This window comes from Dendroctonus ponderosae, unplaced genomic scaffold, assembly GCF_020466585.1.
Source record: "Dendroctonus ponderosae isolate FM_Combo_2020 unplaced genomic scaffold, Dpon_F_20191213v2 Dpon_F_20191213_3, whole genome shotgun sequence".
NCBI classification, from domain to species: Eukaryota; Metazoa; Arthropoda; class Insecta; order Coleoptera; family Curculionidae; genus Dendroctonus; species Dendroctonus ponderosae.
This window is the reverse complement of record NW_026018508.1, coordinates 6451850-6472819: the sequence shown is the minus strand read 5'-3', so window position 1 is coordinate 6472819 and position 20970 is coordinate 6451850. Positions and strand designations below refer to the sequence as shown.

At 30.5% G+C, this 20970-nt stretch overlaps 1 protein-coding gene across 2 annotated transcripts; it reads right to left on the bottom strand.

The window, feature by feature from the left end:
* Positions 1 to 3937: 3937 nt before the first annotated feature.
* Positions 3938 to 20138, bottom strand: LOC109543664. Of its 2 annotated transcripts, none has more exons than XM_019913484.2 (5): positions 20057 to 20138; positions 11543 to 11655; positions 6936 to 7122; positions 4801 to 4953; positions 3938 to 4744 (listed from the first exon to the last, which is right to left on the bottom strand). In XM_019913484.2, exons 1-5 carry the CDS (start codon positions 20060 to 20062, stop codon positions 4214 to 4216), a joined length of 990 nt encoding a protein of 329 aa, XP_019769043.2. In that variant the 5' UTR covers positions 20063 to 20138; the 3' UTR covers positions 3938 to 4213. The 2 variants fall into 2 exon arrangements, with proteins under 2 accessions (XP_019769043.2, XP_019769042.2); XM_019913483.2 differs by lacking the exon at positions 20057 to 20138 and adding an exon at positions 16148 to 16221.
* Between the last annotated feature and the right edge of the window lie 832 nt (positions 20139 to 20970).

The window sequence follows — 20970 nt, the reverse complement described above, 5'->3', positions numbered from 1 at the left end:
CCCTTTTCTAAGTGGTTAAATGCCAAACAAATAAAACAGTTTTTACTTGACATACATAATTTCGGCTCTTGAGGATTTAGGGGTACCTATCTACCTAAACATCAAACTTTTATCATCCAAACTGAGCAGCATTTGCAGGAAATATTTGAAATAGACAATTGAAAGAAAAAAATAAAAATTGAAAACCATTGATTAACAGGCTAAAAAAATATTTAATAACAGTTATTTAGAAAAAAATTATTTAAGACCTTGCAGCTCCGTTATAGTTGAAATTTTCRAAAACTGCCACACGAAATTGGGGTAMAAATTTCATTTAGAATTTCCTYTTGAATTTTTTGCGCATTTTRTGCTGACACGGTATAYATATRCAAAAAAAAATATTTGTATGCATTAAATATATAATGTATTTTAAAAAGTTTTTGAGTAACAATTTAAAAACGAAAATGTTTGAAATAACAAATAAAACTGAATACACAAGGAATTGTTGTAAAGAAGCAAACATTTTCCCCCTAATCGTTTATCTATAATTCACTTCACACCTGTAAAACATTGAAATAAAAGCTTCGTAACGTATACTTACTTCGTAATTTAACAACAAATGTAAATTGATCTTAATCCTCAAACGGACCAATGATGTAATAGCGCTTGCTAAAACTTAAGTGAATTTCTCTGAAAATCGTAAATATTTCACAATCCGAATATATTCGAAAATAATTATAGTAAAATTTTCTATGAGTGTTAACTATAGCCAATCGTAACCTTTTCGATTGCAGAGCTATTATTAATGATAGATGGAGAAGGATGTTTCAGCGTTATGGTGTATTTAATACCGCAAAGGTGAGGAAGAAACCGCAAAAAATTAGATTAATGCGGAAAAATAGCAAATCTTGCATTCAACCGGATTTGGCGACGAGTGATCGAAGTGATCGAAGTTGAATCTATTTTTTTCTATTGAAGGGAATACCTACCTAGTTTCATTTAAAAAAATATGACAAGCTAGAAGTTTTAAATGAAATATTTGAGATTTTCTTTGGCAGGGCGCAAATTTCACACACGCCACAGTAAACGTGTTGGATAGCATACTAAAAACTGTAAAATCACATACTAATAATCAACATATAGAATCTAAATGATTTATTCGTCATATGCAAGAGAACTTTAGCTAAATATAAAATTACCAAGACCAAAATAAATTCTAATTTATCTCTTCAAGAACCGGTGCCGGTCTTTAACTTGGGTCTTAGAAATTCAAAATTGGCAATTTAAAATTAAAATTCCTCATTAAGGATCTTTTGAATGGGCATTAGCATTAATATTATATAATCTTAGGGGTTTTCCTTAAGCAGGCGGAATGAATCTATGGTTTTTCCAGTTGAGAAAAAAACTACAATACATCGACACTCTGCTTCAGCTGAAGCAACTTATGAAAAGCCAAGCAATTTATTTACGTTATCTGATTTATTACAATATAAATATGCGACATCATTCGCAAAAGGGAATAAGTGTTGCAGGTGCTACGCCCACATGTTTTTTTACATTGTGTTAATTTATCTATAACAATAGATAGTGGTAATGAAGCCGCCTTTGATATGAAAACCATTAAAAAACATATTTTCAGAACAGCATTGTTGAAGATTTAACGGAAACATAGTTAAACCGCTTTTATATGAAGGTTTCTCAGTACAAAAGATTTTTTATAGTATAGTATAAAAAGGGCGCTTATGATAAAAATCCATAAATTCAAATAAACGAAATTTATAGCTTTCAAACGTAAAATTTTGCAAAAAAAATTCAAATTGAGTCTGGCCTTTGTCTTTTAAGCTAAAAAGCAAGGGCCAGAAATGAAAGACCGGAAGAAGTTTTAAAGGTACTTTAATATGCTAACATTTCTCTCCATTACTGTCTATTAACATTATTATTTAACTTTTATATAAAATTATAATTTTACATATAAGATTAAACATTTACATAAAGAAAATTTAGCGGCGTGTCAATAATATAGAGAACACAGAGAATTATTGCAATTTCTTCAAGTCGTGGGTCGCTTGAAAAATCTGAGGTTTTTCACAAAAAGAGAAAGTTTACATCAATTTTTAGTTTCACGCGGTTAAAAAATACTGTTTGTCAAGTGAAATGTTGTTTAGAAAAATTGTCAATTTTCCCACAGAAATCTAAATTTAAAAAATACAGATTTGAGAAGAACATTAAGCCATCGATTCAAACATGACGCTAGTTTTATGCTCATATCTTAGGAGCAAATTGTGCAATAAATTTTACACTGCTGCATCAAGAATTAAATCACATTTACGAAGGAAAACATTTGAATAATATATATAAAAAAACTAACCCAAACTAAATTAGAAAATCAGCTCAAACATGACTCTATTTTCATGTTCATATCTCAAGAGTCATTTTAGCTACGGCCCTCATCAGAGGATTCAAAGACCCATTTAACAAGTTACACGACAGTTAGGAAGTAATGGCAATTTTCGCACAAAAAGCTAAATTTGAAATGTATACATTTAGATATCAATTCTAAAATGACTCCACATTTTTGCCTATATCTCAAGAACAAGAAACTAGCGCATTCTTACAACACTGGATGGAGAATAATTAACACATTTCACGAGTAAAACTTTGCTTGGACGTTGCTGATATTTTCTCCACAAAGAAAGGTAATTTTCACATTTAAGTTTCACACGGTTGCTCAAACATGACGCCACCTTTTCGGTCATATCTCATTAAATATTTGATCTATATTTTTCGTTTTCCTACTATTGGATAGATGATTAAAAACGCATTTTTCAAATGAAACTCCAGCTAGAAATATTGGCAGTTATATAGAACAATCACTTTTACAGCAGTAGATGAAGAATTAATAACACAATTCAGGATTAAGAACTTATCTTAGATGTTACTAGTAATTTTAGACAAAAAAACACAAATTTTCAGACAAGTTAATGTTTTACACGGTTTCGGTAAAAATAGGCTAACTGCTCAAACATGACGATAGATGTATAAAAATCAATTTCTTACATTAGTTAGAAATTTTAAAAGTTAGAAAGTTAACACCCGTTAGAAATATTGGCAGTTTTCACACAAAAAGCGAAAATCGAAAATTACACATTTGAGAAGGAGATAAGGACATCGATGCAAAGATGACTCCACTTTTTTGCTCATACCTCAGGAATAAACTGAGTTGACAAAATAATGTTTAAACCGCTGGGTCGAGAATTAAATACCCCATTTACGAAGGAAAACAACACTCAGTACAATTTAACAACAATATTAGCAGTTTCCACAAAACAAGCGAAATTTCAACAACATTTTTGACGCAAAAGGCAACATTAATAATTTTTTCAAAAAATACGATAATCCTGATAAAAACTGAACTTTAGTCATCCCTATCCGACTAACATCAAGTCTTATCAAACCTTTTAACCATGGGAACTATGCATAATTCATTATTTCTCAGGACAAACAAGTTTTAATCCTTCGACCCATTTTCGTCGAAGTCGTTTTTGGGACGCTCCTAAAATACCTACTTTTAGTCATCATATTTAATTCTAATTCTCTTCTGCTTCCGCCTGAATGCTGTGGATTTGCATAACGATCACTTTGAGAATTCGAAATAATCCTAAGCAGTTTTTCTTAAAATGCAAATTATTTTCTTTAAATATTTTTACGGCTAATAGGTCAACCACATACATGAATACAATATTCATCTACTCGGGTTTCGGAAAGTTCAAGTTCGCAAGTGTCGAAAACTTTGGATTTATGAACCTGTTTTATTCTCATCTTCCATTTTGCAATCAATTTGCATTAATTAAGTAAGTTAAATTTTATTTTTAAAGTTAAGTAAGAGCAAGAAATATATTTTCGTGTAACCATGCAGTCACTCACTGAAATATGATCAGAGTAAAATAAGCAAAAAAAATTACTGTTCAACAGTTTTTTAAGTTTTATTCATTCAAAATTCAGCGACTAGCATAAGTTCTAACAAAACATATTTAATAATAATACAATACTTTTTGATAACCAGCAGCATAGGTATTTGATTTCTTTGGTAGATAATAATCTGACTATAATGCTGCTGTTCTTCGAACCATCCATCAAAAATTCATTAAAATATAATCAACAAAATAAAATATATAAACTCTGCGTACAAATAATAAAACATCTGCTTATTTAAACTAGAATCCACTTAATGTTATTATTCCTGCAACTTTTTCAAACCACCTCTGGATAATTTGCTATTTTTTTCCTTTTCAAACCGCACATAAGTGGGTTTGTTTCGGGTGGCTTCTCCTACCGGCTTGGCCGATCCTTTGGATCTTCGCGGACCATCCTTGGGTGTTGAATGCAGAAGAATATCCGGATGCGGTGTAGGTTTATTAAAATAAGCCTTTTTGATAATATCACTATCAATAGGATTTTCAGTCCGGTAAAACCTGCTTGGTTCGGGTGAAGATGGAAGGTACTCGGGAGTGGGTCTATTAGATTCCCGGAAAGCATCCAGGATGCTTTCACCTGACTCATAAACCGGAGTACTGGATGCGGGCAAGTACTTAGGAGTAACAGTAGGCGCTTTCTTTGCATCCAGGAAGGTATCGAGTATATTTTCCCCGGAACTATATTTGGGGCTGGTCGATGGCAAGTAAATCTGCGTAACAGGCGTGGGGGGTTTAGGCGTTGTTCTAAAAGTATCCAGTATCCTTTCGCCAGAAATAAAATTGTCCTGGTTCTGAAATCAAAATTAACGGTGTCGGTGAAAACACCTAAATTGTTAGTTTGCAGTACTTGTCGCGATCTGGTAAATGGGCTTTGCTCGTTATCTCCACTGCCAGGAGTGTATTTTCCGGAGTCATCTGCTTTGTAGTTACCAGATTTGTCCTCTTTATACTGTCCATCGTCGATRGGCTGTCCGGGAATCCATGGGGTGAAAGGTGGAATCTGAATTATATTGGATCAGATATGGGAATTTAAKTTTTGTTATTTTTATTSTTAATATTTTGTTGCCTTTTTCATTGATGAATTTACATTAGCAAATTATGTTTTGACATCAAGTTGCTTCATATGTTTTAGGAATCTTAGCAAACTTATTGGTAATGCATTCAAAGTGCTTTTTAAAGAAATTTCTTAAAAATGTTTGTATTTTACCATTTCAATGTACTACTAAAATTAAATTYATTTTCCGTYTATTCGATATTTATTTTCATTATTCTTTTATTTCAAATATTTCAAATAATCAATCAACTGATACTAACTCATTGCTTAAAAATGCTTTCAAATATAAACATGTACCTACGTGTGAAATTTGGCTATAAAGTTATGTTRCGAATTTTTTAGATAGTCGATAWWTCATTTGCAATATATTAAATTTATCACATTTTGWCAASARCACKTAAAAAATATATGCGAGTTCATGTTAACTTTATGACTWTAATTTCGTYCAAACATAGGTATMGAAAATCTACAGGTTTTYTAAGTTTGAAGATTTATGTTGCTTCTATCCAGCCCTGTAGTATATTTGATATTTACTTTAAAAAAGTGGATCATCAACATTATTGTGAACGGTAAAGGGATGGAAAATTTTATAGTTAATTATATATTTTCGAAGTTCTTTAAAACTTGGATTAACTACTTTTTGTGTTGTTCTTTCAATGCTTCAATACATGTGGCATTTTAAAATATTCCTACCACGAACTCTAAAAATATTTGCTTGAAACTTCGAGAATGCCAAAGTATAAGTTTGTCGATTGCTACAGTTTTATGAGTTTCAAGTGTATGTTCCATTTAGAATAGAATTCCGCTATTTCTCCTCTAAATCTGAGCTAAATATCCCCCCGTATTTTAACACGTTCCATATGAAACCACAGTTTTTCAACACTTAAAGAAGCGGTTACTATTTTGCTATGCAATTATAAAAACACATTTTTACTTTTTGTTCTGACATGAAAGCTCTATTTTTCTGTATGAAATATCAAAGTCGAAAGGCTGAAAGTTTATCAATAATTCAGATACTACAGTGTTTTTTACAAAGTGGAAAAAATGCAGAATAAAAGTGTAAATAGGATTTAATCAAAAGTATCTCCGCTCTAATCAAAATGTTTGAAAATATATTTAAATGAAACACCAAAATTAATCATAGATAAATTATTAATTCTAAAATATCTAGTCCATACATCTAACGTGTATTGTTTTTCGTCTTTCCTTAATTTAGTATTCATATCCTGAATTGAATTGAAGTAATTCTGCAGTTGCATGTTTTTCAAGCTTAATATTTTTTATTTTTAGTACGATTTATTTTAAATATTTTTAATTATAAAACTTCTACTTTTACGAGTATTTGTAAGTTTGAAAACTATTATTTTGCAAGTAACGTCTCCATACGATTTAATATTAATTAATTCAATTCATTATTGAAAAAACTTTTATTCTTTCAATACTCAACGATTCGAATGCCGGTTAAAACTTAAAACATATTGTTTGTTACCTGTTTTCCTCCAAATTAACATTCTGTAAAAATGTTAGTGTTCATATATAATAATATAAAAGTGTAGACTCAATATTATTAATTATTTTATCAATTCATTGAGCTTAGAATTTTTCTTTTAAATTTTTGCATCAAAAGTTTATCGGCTTTAATCCAAATGATTCAAAATATATTTATAAGAAACATCTTTTGCCATGCAGTGAAAAAGATCAAATTTATATTTTCTCCTAAATTTTCCTACGTACATAAACAGAAATGTATGTTTTATAATATACAACGTTCTCTAGAAGAAACCTCGAAAATTCCGCAAATAAAAGCAATTTGCTTAATTTTTAAATTTGTGGCGCAACTAAGTAGGTACATATGCGCTTGTAAGCAAACTGTTACTAAGTTAGCAAAAAATTGTAACTAAGTTAAGTGAGAAAAACGTTGTTCTTACTTTTAAGTGAGCTCCTTCAGGATGAAATCCAGCCTCATCAGCAACATATTCAACCGAGTATAAAACACCATCGGCACCTGTGTAAGAAAACGATCCCTTGGCCAAAGCTGCATCATTATTTGCATCGTGAATTGAGGGAATTTCGTCGCCAGTTTCGCTTTTCTTTATTCCATTGCTGGTCTCAAAGCTGAAACGTTTGTTCAGATTTAGCAAAATCTTTAGATAACTTTGTTGCTTCGAAACTGTTTGAATTTAGGTAGAAGTGCGATGAATGCGACGGGAAGTATGCATTTTATGAACTAACAAAATTGGATCCTGCTATACCCTAATTAAAAGCTGTCCTAGTCAATTTAAAAACGTTTGTTAATCAGGTTTCTAATCATTCGGCTTAAGCTTTCTGCATGCGGATTCCACTTAAATTTTATTCACGTCAACTTACTCAGATTTTTCGAAGTTTAGGCAGACGCGAAACAGAGCAAGCATTTGTTGTTTTCTCAATTTTCTACTAATATTTGAAAGATATTTTACGAAAGAAAGTACGTACCTAAATTGTAAGAATCTATATGAAGAATTAACGCGCGTCCGTTTTCGGCTTTCTTTAAGACTAGTGTAGATAGATTTAATTAATTTTTGTATTTAACAGAAATTATTTAAATTAGGATGTTTAAAATTTCTTCAATTGGTGAAAATCGAAAGGATAAAAAATAACCCAGTATGATTTCAGGTAGGTCTAATCTCAACAATACGTCGGTCTGTGTGAAATTGTTAATATAACAAGAGAGTTATTAAAAAAGATTAGACATAAAAATGATTTGTTTTTAAATAGAAGCTTCAGGGAATCTTACCACCGGTATTTGTATTTCATTTTGTTAGATTTTCTGTTGTTCGTTACTCTTTTAAATTATGCACAAACTAATTAAACAGTAATATCAAGAATATTTGAAGACATTTCCTTAGAAATAATCAAATTTTCAATATTTGATGCTAAAAAAATTGTTAGCAGCAAACTAGGTAAATAAAGTTTATCTTTTTGGAGTAAGAGCTACGAATGGAATCAAAAATATAAAATTTGTATGAAAATAACGGAATCATGTTTGTGCAAACTTCAGGCTCTTTATTTATTAATTTTTTTCAAGACGTTCTGTTAAGAAGAATTTGAAAGTTTACACGTCCAGACAAGGTGACTAAAGTACCCAAAAAAAAATAACTAGAAGTAACTTGGACGTCTTCAAAATGACCAGTTAAGAGAGCAATTTAAACAAACCATACAAAAGTTGCTTCTTAATTGATTACTGATTGCGCTCTTGTCGATGCCAGATACGAAACAATATTTTTATGTCATTGTTTGTTAATTATGTTTATTTAAATTCACTGCTAAACAACATCGCTTTGTGCTTTGTTTTCATATTTGATTTTGTTTTATACCAGTTTCTCTATTTTTGTATGTTAAGGACTTAATGAAACAATTTATATTGTCGATCACGTAATGACTTCAATCAATTGCTGTTAACTATGTTTTTGAAATTATTAATAAATAATATTACTTTTGACCTTTGAACTTTATATTTGATATTCCTCTTATGCTGCTTTCTTTTTTTTTTGTTTAATATTAATGGCTGAGATTTTCTTTACTATATTTAAGGCTGTAACAACTTTGTTTTCCCTCTAGGGCCCTGAAAATGGTTTAAATGTAGCCGWAATATTGGCCSAAGAAAAATGGTGTTTTATTTTCTGCCACTATCTATTGACGGAAAAACCCGTGAACATAAATAGACATCTTTTACCAATCTGCATCTTAAGTTTGTAACAATTAWYTKCATCTGAATTTTGAGGRCATTTTTAYATYTCATTGATAATTTAGCTAATTTCTCATACACGTAGGCGAATTTTCTTGTTTTATAATTATCGATAARTCGCTGCAGGACACCCTTGTTCAAACACTTATTAATTATTTTGTTTAAAACCATCCACTTTTGAAGTATACAARCACTTATTTGATGATTAATTATCTGTTGTATMGACACTTRAGCAAGCGTCAACTATTTCCCTYGCTKCRAGCTAAATTTCRCTTTTTCTAGTTGTACATCACCACTGGAAAGAGGAACTGACATAATCATGTTAATACCACACAACCCAAAAGGTCAGAACATCAGATTGGGACGATGCATAAGAGAGCATTTGCCAAACTATATCGATTACAGAAAACGCTCTACATCTAAAATTTATATTTTTTATTTACTACTAAACTCTACTCCTCTCATCTAAAGTTTGTTACTTATATTTTAAATTGAATCAAATTTTTATACAGTTGCATAACTTTCAAATCTGAAGATTTTTTTCTTTTTAGTCCCAACTTGTTCGTCATTCTTTTGATTTGATAGAAATGTTAATAAATTAGAATGTTTTGCTATTATTTAATACTAATTAAATAAATGCGTTGTTGTGAAAACTTTGAACGTTCAAGCATTCGAGTACGGATTGAGCCTTTTCTTGTAATGACCTCTGTTACCTATTTTCTCTCAAGTCTAAACGACTCAATTCTCAAGACACAATTCTAAAATTTTATGTCCATTTAAAATTTAGTTGATTATATAACATAGCCACAGTCTGCTGATGAATAGCACTACTTTGTTAATTAGTTGGTGCATATCAAACTATTTTCAAATAAATTTCCTAAACATTTCTCTTTTTACTCATTAGACATTAAGCTTGACGAGAACACCCTGTATCTACCTGCACTATACTGCAATTCTTAAACGGTGGCAAAAGCTAAATAGATATTGTTTCAGATGCTGCATATTAAAGTCGTATTTGCCTAACCTTATTAACAAATATGTTAATAACAATGCTGTTTAGTAAACATCTTATTATAATCTGATGGACGCTTCCATTGGAATGCTGTTTTGTTATATAATCGAAATGTTATGCAAATGGCAGTTTGTTGATGTGCTGGTGACCTCTTTAATAGTATTTTTATTTACCACTTTCGATGAAAATTCTTTACGGTTTATATGCTCCTTAAAAATTCAGATATTTTTTTTAAAGCGCAGACTTACTACATTTGTCTGGTTTTTAAATATTAAATACGCTCAAATTCGATTTCAGATCACGACGGCAACTATTTTTATGACTTGCTCAAAAAGTTACCTTGTAATTTTACAGCACGGATGCTTCTGCAATATAATTGAATGTTTTGTGCATTGGAAGATGAGGAAACAGGCAAAGTTAATGTTAACGCACAATGGTAATCGTCATTGTCTTTGCTTTGCCCCAGATGATTCATCAGCATAACAAAAGCAGATTAAATTCAATGAAACATAAAACTGCATCGAGTAGGTGGATAATAAAATACAGACTTAAGTCACTAATGCCTGAAGAAAATAATATTTATTCTGAAAATATTAAACGAGTATTAATTAAAAAGCAACGGAAGAAAGGAGATAATTATTGAAAATGTAATATTTGAATAGTTTTACGTGACCTGATTCGTGATAAGAAATTAAATATAAACCAAGAACTAAATCATAACTATTTGAAGAAAGAATTTAGTGCCGGATAAAGGGACTTGAAGTATAAATATAAGACGAGTTTAAGCTTGCATTTTTGGCAAAAACAATTGCACTTTTTTACAACGACAAAGGCAACAGAATTAAAGTTATTAATTCGTTTCAAAAGATTACAGTCTATAAAATCAGTGTAACAAATGATTTTATGGAATTTATTTATTGTGTATAATTAATATATTCTGAAGTGCCGGTATTTTCATAATTAAGCGGCGCGCATATTTTACGTGCATGATAGGTTTGATTTATGTAGATTTCGGAGAGTTTTTGCTTATTACTTGCATAAAAAATCCCGTTAATACTCCCAGTTTTGGTACTAAAACCTTACATCAGTCATTGGCCAAAAAAATATTTTTATATCAAATTTAGTAAAATTTTAATATATATATTCCAATCTTGACTTTTATTTCCGGATAAGTAATGCTTGATTCATATACAGAGTTTATGGGACCATACTGAATGGGGTACAAAACGTTTTATAGAAGTTGTTGATAAAAATCGCTTGAAACAAGTATGCGATAGGAAAATATCACCTGTTTGTCAAATACAAGAGGCACAAAATCAATTAATTAATATTTCTTCAGCGTAATTTAAAATTAAAATTTTGAAATCCGCAATGTAACTTTTTGGGGGGTGTTATAAACAAAATTCGTATGCTTTGTCATGATATATGACCTAATTAGATTTAATGACAATTATTTGTATTTTTCTTTGATATCCTAAGGCCTTTTTGAGATATTTCAGATTACAGTTTGCAAACAAAGTTTGCTGTGAAAAAATTGGTCAAAACTGCAGTGGTTTCCACAAGAAACCATTTTACTTTTACCAGCAATCGTCAGCTGTTTAAAAAAATAGTTATATTTTCAAATCCCCTACTTTTTTGTTGCAGCTCTTCATTTGCTTTTTTATTTTGCTGAAATAAACTTGCTCCGAATGTCCCCTTCCTTAACAAATGTTATAACCTCCTCCACTTTGCTTCATTATTTACTGATCACTCTGTATATCTAGAAAATGCTAATTATAAGTAGATGAATGTATTCTTACTGATAATTGTACTTTGCGCTCCCACTTCTTTGAAATTCATATTGTAGAACTTTGGCTGCAGCATCTTCCGCAGCTAACGAAACGCCGACCAGCAAACTCAGTGAAAGAAAAACCTGCAAAAAAATATTTACAATTAAATAAAGTGAGCTAAACTAAAATTCGTAAATTATTTATTGTGGTAATTGATTAATTGACGTTGTCGGAATATGTACATGATAAGGATAAATCTGAATCACCGACCAAGATAGAAAGAAGTCATTTATGCATTCATTTGCTATTTTTTTCTTTGATACGATTGAAAATATATAGAATTAATCTGATGTAAAGATTACTGGGGTTTAAATGAAAAGTGGCGTATATTCGAAACTATATTTGAGTCTAGAAAGAGTTTTCTGCAAACGAAAATAGTGATACAAGCGCTTTATTTGCACCGAAGCCCTACTGATTGTTTACTTTCGCTTTTTTATTTCATAGTTTCAGTCTGATCATTTTCTTCTTCATCTTTTTTCTAACATTAAATTATTGTGTACACATTTACTGTGTCTGTCGTGAGTAACTGATTTCTATAAAGTATCTAGTTACTTTGGTGATCAGTTTCTATGGTCTGGATTATGTTATGTCTCACTTATGGTCTGGATTATGTTTTGTTTACTTTTGCAATATTCGCATTTAATTGTTTTATTGTATCATAGAATATAAACGCATATTCCTTCAGCGCATTTAATTTTTCGACTACATATCATATATAAAACTTAAAAAAATCGGTAAAATTTGATATCTGATAATAAACAAATTTTAGTTGATCAAAGAAAATATTTATAAAGAAACAACTTTTTAAATTTTTTGTTTTCTTCGTTTGAAAAACAAATGTCAGGTTTTGAAGACAACCAAGCATAAAAAGAATCTAATGTTTCCCAATTATGGGTTTGTTTTGGATTTTAAATTTGATGATGGGGCTGTTCTCCCGCCAAAGCGTAATGTGAAATAAACGATATGAAAATTTTTATTTCGCATTTTGACTGAAACCCAGGAAAGAAAAAATATAATAACAATTACACGCAGTCAGGGAAATAAATCAAAATATATATTAATTGAGTACATAATAAACCTAAATAATAATTTTATCATTGAATATTGAAAATAGTGAAACGTTATATTGAATACACAACTATAAAGTTTCTATCGCTACTGATAAAGAAGATTTCTTATCGTATCTCTACCGCTTTCATTCCAGTTTCTCTATAATCATCAAATATTGCTAACCAAGTATAATCGTCTTGCTTTTTCAAGTTTTTTAAGTTTTTTGTTTTGAACAAAGATGATGTCAATCCTTAAAACGTTTTGTCATTTTATGTTCTGGAATTTTTTTTGGGGAGATTATTTACTAGTCACTCTTTCCAGAGCTTGAACACTTTTTTTACACACAATTTAATTCTTTGGCCTCAAAAGCCTGCAAAAACTGATAAACAATTATATAAAAAACAAGTAGAAAGTAATTAATTGAAAATCTCGAACTGATAGACGTAGATATAAATGTAAATATAAATTCCTGTAATTGCATCATTCATGGTTTAGCACCACTTAATTAATTGAACATGTATCTATATCGAAAAGTAATATCAAATGACACCTGAGTAAAAAAACGCTATCCTTGGGAAGTATCGTTGGTAATAAAAATTGTTTGAATAAACTGTTACATATTCTTTAATTGACACACCCTAACGGATATCGAAATTGTCCAAATGCAAAAGGTTGCACTTGTCAATCGAAATATTAATAAACGGAACTTTTTGTCGGTTCCTATTTAAGCGGGTTTTTCTCAGTTGATACACAGATTCTTCTTAGTATTTTGCGCGTTACGGATATCAGCGATTTCCTATGCCTATATCACGATTTCATAGTCACGGCGAGTGACATTGGTCGATTATTAAACCATGAGTTGTAAATTTTAAGTAGCATTTCAGAATGAAGAAATAGCCTTGAATTACATGGCGAAATTAAAAGATTTTTATGTATGTTTCGTAAATCGTTATTTGGAGAAACGGGACAATAAGTTTTATTGCTCAGTTTCTTAACTCTACCATACCCCACTTCTTAAACTGCCACAGAAGAATTTCATTTCAGCATAAAATTTAGATTATTTTTTTCTTATGTTTTAGGTACGTATAGTTTGATTTTTCCTAAGAGTACCATAAAAACACTCTATCAATACTCTTTTATTTAATTTCGGATCTAAAACTCTAATGGCATAAACTGATTTCCGTTAAAAATCTAGCTCTAGTGGTACATACTGTATGAAACAAAAATATACATGACCTAAAACTTTACAGAGTTATAAAGATACATGATTTCTGTCTGGTGGTGACCTAAGCACCCCAATATTCAGCGGGACATTGAGAAAAAAATTTAAAGTTTATTAGCTACTTATTTATATTATTAATCGTCAGTTACTCGAAAATTAAGAGCGTCCACTAGACATTAGACAGGAGACAAAAGTGAAGAACAGGAAATTAATGACAGGAAACAAAAGATAATAAGTAGGCGATATGTGAACATACATTTACTTGAAGGGAACATGAACAATAGGAAAATAAAAGAAGCCTGCAGATTTAAAAATATCACCAAAAATTAACAAAAACTACAGACAACATAGACAGACAGAGCAGAAGAAGCTGAAAATGTATTAGAAAATTTTAAAATGTAACCATACAATAAATCTATAAAACCAAAGGCAATAATCTGAGGTAAGAAATTGACTGACGAAAACTAAGAAATTTAGTCAGATCTAAATACAACGAATAAAGCAAATTTTAAGTTAATTCGAGCCAAAAAATAATAATTTGCTTATAAATATAATCTAAAATAAAGTTAGAAATTGTAGTTTGGAACAGCTATTTGTAAATTATGGTTCAGCTGTTTGAAAATCTTCTCTCCTCTAGGTGTTTTCCTACGTTACAACTTCAGATATTTTTGTCCTGGGTTCAATCAGTGCCACGCCTAGAGGGTTCAGCTTCTTTTCATAACGTATATTTTCGTGTGGCAAATTTTGTCAATCACACATTTGGCAAGAGAACAGAATAAATGTAAATATGGAATAGTTATGGGATACTTTAACGCCATATTAGGAAAACAAATAGAGGTCAAGAAGAATATACGGGAAAGTATGGAGCTGGCACTACAAATCAGAGGGGTAATCTGATGACAATTTTTGTAAATTTTTTTGTTAAAGCACTTTCTTTAACAAAAAAACACCAAAAAATAGACCTGGATAAGCCCAAGCGGAGCGACAAAGAATGAAATAAACTACATACTTTCTTAATAATTACATTAATAACATTTAAAGAAAGTAATGAAAGAAACACAATTCGATAAGACGTAGAAGAGAAAATTAGAATTATATTAAAATTTTGACATTAAATTTAAATGTTCTTTTGTAAAATATTGATGCATTGATGTATAAAATAAAAATGCACCTAATTTGATCCAGTCATTCACAAACTGAAAACTAAATAGATGAAATTAGAATAAAACGAAACTAATTGAGATAAATCTTGAAATTAAGAGACAGAAGTGGAAAGAACTGTAGGAAACTTGACTTGTCTATCAACTGCAACTACTTCGGCCTAACTGTATTGATAGAGCGATGTTTTTTCAAGGATAGAAATTTTCTAACTTCCCTTTATAAATTATTGATCGGTTTATTTAATTTGTATAAGAGAGAATGTATTTTTAACATATTCATTCAATATTAACCAACATCTTACATGCATGATAGTTCATATTTATTTGCTCAATATCTTGTATATCAGCAACGAATCTGATTGCTGAAGGTTTTTCTGCTCAATCGAACAACAACGGATCTGTGCTGTTGACGCTTGAAGAGATCGTCAAAAGTATGTTTAATAGAAGCAAACTTTTATAATAAAAATAAAAAATAAAAAGTTGTTTTAATAATAATAATAATAATTAATAGGTTTAAGTCTCTAACAAGGAAGGAATTAGACATTAAAAACCCTGACTAAAAGAAGATGCTAACAAGCTAACAAAATACAGTATAAGTTAAAAGAAAATAAAAAAATTATTGTCATTTAAAAAGACAGACCTGCAAAGTTACTGACCCCCAAAGAATTGAAAATCCTATAAAGAATTTACTTGTGTGTTCATTTAAAATGAAAGACACTCTAAAGAACTTTAAAATGCTAAGGTTGCAAATACAGTTAATCTGGGTAATCTAAAAAAATAAGAATATATCTTGTTTTTGGTTTTTTTCCACCTCAGTCTTTTAAGAAATACTTTACCTGTGTTGAACTTTGTCCATTCTCATAAATATCTGACTAATTTATGTCGAAAATTTTGATAATTATACTCACTAACATCAGCAGTAAATATTCAAGATTTTTCAACACAAGTGTAAAGTAATTTATTACTGCGAGGTATAAAAGTATTCAGATAACTTCAAACCAACAGAATTCATTTTGAACTATCAATGTCCGGTCTATCCAATCCACCTACAGGCAGGGTTCACTTCACTAAATTTACCAGCAACACTCGCACCAATAAAATGGTTTAAATTGCCAATAATCGACTATTTTTGCGTATACTTACTTTAAAACTTAACATATTCCGTTTGAGAATAGCCGAATGGGCTTACGTTAAATGCGATACTACGTTGGCCAACAAATAAATTACTATTTTATACGACATATCTATCACCCCCCCAAATTAGGCAAAAAAATTAATTTTCAAGATTAGATATGGCCAAAATGAAATCTGCCCATTAACATAATCCGAAGATGATTTTGGGTTAATGTAATGCGTCTATTAAATGGTGCAATCCGGCGGTGGTCATATTTAAAGTTATGTTAATAATTTTCAAAGATGTCGTTTCCTGCTAATTCTATGCAACCACAACTAGTTACCAGTCAATTAATTTATCTATGAATTGCTTTGTAAATCCTTGAAAAAAAAACACCAATTTCCTTTAAATATGCAGCAAATAGAGTTGCTAGACATTACTAAACGATTATCAAAAATAGAGTGGCCAAGTAAATAAATATCTGATTGGATGATTCCCTTCAAAACAAAATCAATAGTTTTTAAATAAACTTAACCCGGAAGGAACAAACTTTATTTCTTTAGGAATATTATTCAAATACAGTTTTCCGTTGTAAAAAGAGTTTTTGCAGGTCACTAAGCTACGCATATTTCACTCCCAGGCAGTACTGATATAATTATAAGAAATACTTATTTTCGGTTATTTTTTCTTTTCGTCAATTTAAATTAAACTTGTTTTCTTAATACAGCTTTTAATGTATACTAATTTAAAAACTGCAAGATAGTCTCCGTTCAAGGATAGTTATTAGCAGTAAAAATTGCTTAATTTTGTGCTATTGCAGTTGTAATATCAATTATTATGTTTGTTCTTCTGATTACAATGTGACCAGAGAAGTTGTTCCACTCTTGAGTCAAAACTAAATAAAGCAAAAGACAAAGCAAACAAAGTTTCAAGAATAACTCAAAAGATAAGAAAAAGAGTTAAAGCGAAAAGGTACAAAAGATGTGTTTACACTTTGACTCACAGTAGCATATGCGATAGGAAAAGGGCAGACAGCAAAATAACCAAAAGTATTCTTCCAAGACGACCAGATCTGTAAATATTCAGAAACATCATACAATCATACAATCATGGAAACAGACATAGGAGACGAATGTGAGGTGAAAGTCACAATCAGTTAAGGCTAAGGTAAAAGTTACAGTCTCAAGAACTGCACTCAAGAAAAAAGGAAAGAGAAGAAAAATAAGATTTTATTTAAAATTACTTATATCACACAAGATGTTATAAAAAAAAATTGGTAGAAAGACACTTAAAACATTGTATACTAAAATTGCTGCATTTCTTTTCAAAATGTTCTGGCTTAATCGTCTATACAGTTTTGTAAGCTCTCTATTTAAAATGGCAACAATTTTCTAATAATAAAATTCAATAAATAAATGAGCATTTTTTTTGCAATCCTTAAGCTTTCAAAGTTAAGTTTCTTACTCCCCTTATAACAGGGATAAAAACTCTCGGCAATATTGTAATTTCAACTAACTTTATTCTCAATTATCACTGTGCGTTTTTTGTGCTTTTTTACTACTTACCTTTATCACTTTTCACCTATAATGAGCAGTAATGTTTGGCGAAGTTTTTCTAATTTAATATCCCGCAATAATCTCGATTTGTACCATGGTGCCATCTCTCTGAAATTCATTCCGATTTTTTTTTTCATTGTATAATTTGGGATTATTTTTCATCATTTTTCTAGCTACTGCGGGGTCTGCTCTGAAATTGGAAATGAAAATCTATCTATCTATCTGATTTTTTAACTCCGTTATCCATTCCGTCACTTTTAGCTGCATGCAAGCTATGTTAGAGCCAAAATAAGTTATGTATGAATTTTAATTCTTAACTCTATTAAAATACCTTCTGCAGTTTTGAATTTTAGATGACGGTTGATTTCATGGGTAGTTACTATTAAAATGGCCAATATTGGCCAAACCACAACATATTTATCCATTTGGATAGCTTTTAATTAGAATGAGACTCATGCCTTTAATACGAAAAGTTTCAAACTATCAGAACTTACTATCATTGCAGTTACATTTTAAAGTTGCCATTTTTCAAACCAAGAAATTTCGTCAACAGTTAGTTGCAGCCGATCGACAAACATATAAGGTCAAATCTTGAACAATCATTTCCCCATCGCTAATTAACGGAAAGATAAACCTAATTTATAACTTCAGTATTTCGATGGATTATTTTAATCCGTGCTCCCACTGATTGCACTTCGCAATATCCACTCGCCGCTACGAAAAAGTTACGACAATATCTGAAAGAATTTTGTATCAAAAGACGATTAGAGAGGATTAAGAGTATTATTCAAATATGGTTGACCTTTAAGGTTACGCCCTCATTTTGCGTACGAAGTCGTTATATAAGATGCTCATTATGGGTCTAATGACAATGACATGGATGAGGTGAAGAGTCGAGACTGACCGAATTTATATTTATAGAACACCTATTAACAAATATAAGTAAGTATTTTTTTCGTGCTAATTTTCAAGTTGAAACTGCTGAGAAGAAGAAAAAAAAGAGAATGACAAGACAGAGAATTAATTGCACTAGAAGAAGAAGGGACAAATAACACAAGAACATTTTACCAAACATTACGTTCTATTAAAGCAGGATTCTCTCCATTCTATGAAAAATAAACATTTTTCTTTTTAATATGACACGCGATTTCACAATGATCACAGTTTCCATTCGCAATGTCCCAAAACTGAAAAAAAGGGTCTTTAAAAGCCGCCGGCGAAGATGTGTTTTGATTAAAATACTTTTAAAGTATTCGTTATAATTTTATAATGTTTTAATATTATAGAATCAAGTTAATGTCCCTTGTCATGCCTAAGTCAGTGGCTTTAAAACTAATTTTGCTTTTCCAGTTTACCAGAGGCCGGCCAGCTTGTACACATTGATGCTCATCTTTTTGCTCATCGATTAAAACACTAGAATATTCTCAGATAACGTGAAGCTTAAAAAGAATAATGTACTCTTATCTGATCGTTTTCCAGAAAACATGCAATATTTAAGTAATTTCAAATCGTTTAATTTCAAACTTTGTAAGTGTATTTTTCATATTTGAATGGAATGAAACCTATTCATGTGGTGTTACTATTATCTCTAGTATATATTAGACATTATCTCTACTATCAGCAGCACATGGTAAAAATAAATAAAATATTCAAGTCTCCTGAAAAATATGAGGTGCGAGATGCAAAGCTACGAGCTCATGCGAAGAACAGCAAGTTTTAGAAACGTCCATAAATAAATATTTTTAGGGCCAGAAAGTCCAGTTAAAATATTTTCGTGTCCAAATTCGCAATCTTCTGAATCAGCCGCAAGAACTATCTATACTTTGCATACATAAACTTTTTTGATTGATATTATATTTTTCTGAAAAACGGTTAGTTATAACGACGCTAAAGCGAACTTTTTCTGGTAAAACGTCCACGGAATCTAAAATAATTATTCTTGAGTCTTTGCCATACAGAGTGTTGGAGTTATGAACATTGCAAATAGCAAAACAAGTTTTAAAGTCTCTATCATTGGGGGCATTAACTAGTCTCTAACATGGTAAAAAAATCACTTTATACGAAGTCCTTTAAAAGTTACAGACTAAAAACTTGCCCAGAAAAATGTTTTGTGGCAATAAAGCATATTTTGATTTGATTTGAACCGATTTTAAGCTGCATTTTATAAGTGCCGTGGCATGGAAGGGCTGTACAATTTTCTATTATACAGTTCCTGTATATGTAGACGAAAGCAAAAACAAATAGAATATTAATAGACGTGTTCTAAACGTTTTCGACAATTTTAAATAAACCTTAGAAATTAACTATAGATCAGTGTTGGTTGACTGTAAGTTTCGTAGACTGATTAAAAAATTTTAATAAAATGAAATTGTTAGTACCTACGCACATTTTTCCACTACACCGTCACATTTATCATTGTTATTTCCTTTGGTTTTCTCAAAGAAACTGATAAAATGTGCTTTTTATCATGCTTTAATTATAGCATGAAATAGACCTTCAAGTTGGGTCAAAATTTTTGATAAAATGTGGCAATCAACTTCCTTCCAATATTTAGATGAGTACCACTAGTCAATTTTCCGTTAGTTTAAACGATAAATTTGTTGTTATATTTAAAAATGTGCAAGTCACAATCATGTTATAACAAGTTCTTTATATGAAGACAATCATTGTTAGATTAACAAAATAACTTATTTTTTATATATGCAGCACTTAAACCATCATTCTAGGTAGAGCTAGAAGGGTTAAGGAACTTCGACGAAATCTAGTCCTTTGAAGCCGCATTTGATCCCTTGACACTGTTTTAAATAAAAGTCAAAATTCATCGAAATGCTGAGCAAATTAACGCAGAATAAATGCGAGTATTTCCCCACAGATTCATCCTCTCGATTATAGAGAATCGATATAGTTTTTGTCGATTGATCATAACGAAAGCAGAGCTTGAAAAAGAGCTTCAAGCTTGAGAGAGCTCTTGAGAAGTATGTTTTAATATCGCGAAAAACCATATACGTATCACACTCAAACGTTTACGTTAAAGAGCTTGAAAAGGAGCTTCAAACAATTTGTTGTTCAATTTAAGAATCTTATGATCTCTTGCAGCTTTTCGCATCTGTCTTCGTTTTCGAGTTATTTGCACAAATATTAGTCTTTTACATAAGGTTGTGAATAACCCTGTATTATTAATTATTAATTCGCCTCAACAATATAGAACTTATCTAGAACCCTGTATAATAAATGCAACTATTATTGTACTATGCTCATTAACATTTATATTCCAATTTTAGTGGTGCATTTTTAGC